Below are 3,553 nucleotides of genomic sequence, written 5' to 3' on the forward strand. Positions count from 1 at the left end.
GTATAGGAAGTAATTGAAATTACTGAAGAATTCAAGACACCATTGACTCCAATAAAGCTAGGTATGTTATAATATGTACTATCACAATTGTCAAGTAGTGGGAGTGTAGACTGTACAGTGTATATACACATTATTAATTATTATTTTTATAGATATTAAAGATCTTGATATTGTCATTAAAGAATTAACATCAGATCAACACTTGCCTTGTTCTGTATGGCGTAGACTAGGTCTACAGTTAGGATTATATGATCCTAGACTAGTGGATATAGACACTGACTGTAGAGGACAATCAGAGGAATGTTTTCATGCTTGTATGTCTGCCTGGTTAAGAGGAGAAGATAAAGTGAGAGAGAAAGGAGGTCCCAGTTGGTCATCATTAGCTACAGCACTGGATACAATAGAAGAGAAACCTATTGCTAGTTATATTAGAGATGAATATTGTCAATAATTAGTTAGTGGATGATTGTCTATAGTATTTCATTTTGTTCTGTTTATTATTATTTTTGCTAATACTTGCTGATTCATTTGTTAATTAGTTGAGTTGTAAAAGCTGAGCTGTCATCATGTACTAATTTCCCTATCTCTATAATTAGAATTATCACTGATAGTATCAAACTATGTTTATTATTAGTAACATTGTTATTTGAATAGTTACTGTTAGTTTCAAACTATGTTTATTATTAGTAACATTGCTATTTGAATAGTTACTGTTAGTTTCAAACTATGTTTATTATTAATGTTGTTATTGGTATAGAGTTACTATGAACTATGAATTATGATACTATACACTAGTGGATATACCATATAGTGGGAATATTTGGTGGATCTTAATATTGGTGATTCTATGATTGCAATGTAGTGCGGGTGGTTTTTATATTAGCAAATTTGCAGCCATGTGCCATTGAGCACGTAAAGAATAAAGCAAAATGGCAGATTTTATATTAATTATTTTATCATTAATTTCACCAATTTTTCCAGCTGTACAGTAGACCAGGAGAATAAAAGAGATACATTAGTATAGAAGTACGTGTATGTCTTGACTAAGAGTACAATGTTTTACAGTAATTGTTATTATTATTATTGAGATATGAATATGAGAGGAGTTAAGTACAGACCCTATAGGTGGGTCTATATAATGGTGATTAGGAATTAGCAGTCATGAGTCATTGAGCATGTGAAGAATAAAACAAAATGGAGTGGATTTTATATCAGTGAATGCTAACTACAACTGCTGATCTGCCAATATTGATTCCTTGTCATATTCCAGCTGTATGGTAACTACTGTTATTACATGTGTGATCAGAATCAGTTCAAAAACTATCAAAAGGACATTGATATATAAATTGAGAAATTATTTTTTAGCCAATTCTTGTCAAAAGCATTCTCTCCCTCCCTCTCTCTCAGTTATGGTAGGTGTGTTTAGTGTATTGAATTCCTGATGTGTGGGTGGGTATCAATGAATCTAATTAACTGATCACAAGATGTCCTTAGAGGACAAGTGTTGGGTTGCGTTTTACATTAGAGATCATGAAGAAGCTGTTCGCTTACTACCATTAGTGAAGGAACTGAATAAAATTAAAAGAAGATATATATGGGATAATACTAGTTTACTTCATTTGTCTTCATTCAATGGCTGGTTAGATGTTACAAAAGATCTCATCACTAAATATCACTGTGACCCACACAAAGGAAATAGTTATGGTTGGACTTGTCTTCATTGGGCTGCAGGAGGTAATCATGTTGATGTGATGAGATATCTCATTGATGAGTGTCACTGTGATCCAAAGGTTCCTGATAAGGATGGACGCACTGTTCTTCACAGTGTAGCTAAACATGAATCACTTGATTTCATGAAGTACTTGATCAATCATCATCACTGTGATCCAATGGCTACTAACAATAATGGTGAGACTGTTCTTCACTGTGCTGCTAGACAAATTGATATTGTAAAGTATCTCATTAATGAGTGTCACTGTGATCCAATGGCTACTGACTCTTACAACAGGATAATTCTTCATCAAGCAGCTATTAGGAACTCACCTGATGTAATCAAATATCTAATCAATGAGTGGAACCATGATCCAATGGCTGTTGACAGGTGGGGGTGGACACCTCTTCACTGGGCTGCTTATTGGGGTAGTTCTGCAGCTGTTGAATATTTACTATCAACTGGTAAATGTGATCCATTGGCTAAAGACAATGATGGGTACACACCATTTAAACTAGCTAAGGAGAATGGTCACACTGATATTCTTTCTGTCTTGAAGAAGTTTGGTGGTATAAAATCATCTCATCCAATTGATTCTTATGTTAACGTCCTCCTTGTGGGTAATCCTGGAGCTGGTAAAAGTACTCTTAGTCATGTCATCAATGACACAGCTAGTTTTACTCTTCTTGGTTCCTTTAGAAATGTTGGAGGGGTAGTGCCCTGTACTGCTGGCATCATTCCTTATAAACTACGACACAGGACACTGGGTAACATCATTCTTCATGATTTTGCTGGTCATTCCGAATACTACTCTAGTCACAGTGCTGTCATTGAGAATCTGTTACAAGGTTCTGGTGGTGTGTTCCTCATAGTAGTCAATATATTGGAGAAGGAACCAGTCAAACAGCTTCATCAGTGGCTAACAGTTGTCACAAATGAAGCACACAAAGCTCTTAATCAATGCCATGTTATTGTAATAGTCAGTCATGTGGATGAGATAAGTAATCCTGTTGAAAGGAGAAGGAGAAAGGAAGAAATACACGAGATTATTGTAAGGGAGAGGTGTGATAGTGTCTTCTTAGATTGTCGTAAGCTTGGTGGGAGTGGTGTGGATTCCTTCTTTAATAAGTTGTGTAGTGCCTGTGAGTCCATTCGTAGTACAAGTGGAAGGAATTTGAGTCTTTATTGTCACATGATGTATGGTCTACTGGAGGAAATGAAAGAGAATATACTGACCCTCTCTCATGTAATGTCTGCTGGTAAGAACAATGATGATTACTTTATACCAGATAAGAGAGAAGACGTCTTGGATGTTCTTCATTCGTTGCACTCAACTGGTTTGATCAGTGTTCTTAAAAGTGAAGACAAGGTATGGGTTGTTGTGAATAAGGGTATACTACTAACTGAGGTGGATGGGATTCTCTTTGCTCCAGAGACATTTAAAGAACATGTTGACATTGCTAGCAATACTGGTATTGTTAGTGTGTCTGGTCTGACTAGACACTTCCCTAAATATGATCCTGACATGTTGATTTGTTTCCTGAAGAACATGGAACTCTGTCAAGAAATTAATCCATCATTCCTAAGAATGACAAACCTCCATCAGTTAGCAGTGGAAGAGGAGGAGGAGGGAGGGAGAGAAAGAAGAGGAGAAAGGTTGTTGCACTTTCCATGTCTTTTGTCTACCGATAGACCTGATGAGATGACTAGTGAAGTGTACCAGTTTGGTTGGTGTCTACAGTGTACTAGTAAACATCATTTCTTTCCTCCTCGATACTTCCACGTCCTCTCATTACGTCTTGCTTATAAAATGGCTCTACCTCAAGAAGATGATGAGTTAAA

The 3,553-nt window shown here is 36.2% G+C and overlaps 1 protein-coding gene across 1 annotated transcript in view; it reads left to right on the top strand.

Moving 5' to 3' along the window:
• LOC109584656 (uncharacterized) overlaps nt 1-563 on the top strand; it is a 3,946-nt gene extending 3,383 nt beyond the window's left edge. The window contains exons 2-3 of the mRNA XM_020000472.1: nt 7-61; nt 153-563. Coding sequence (XP_019856031.1) covers nt 7-61; nt 153-451 — 354 coding nt within the window. The 3' untranslated portion in view covers nt 452-563. The remainder of the gene's footprint in view (nt 1-6; nt 62-152) is intronic.
• The last annotated feature ends 2,990 nt before the right edge of the window (nt 564-3,553 follow it).

This window comes from Amphimedon queenslandica, unplaced genomic scaffold (genome assembly GCF_000090795.2).
Source record: "Amphimedon queenslandica unplaced genomic scaffold, v1.1 AMPQUscaffold_13183, whole genome shotgun sequence".
Taxonomy (NCBI): domain Eukaryota; kingdom Metazoa; phylum Porifera; class Demospongiae; order Haplosclerida; family Niphatidae; genus Amphimedon; species Amphimedon queenslandica.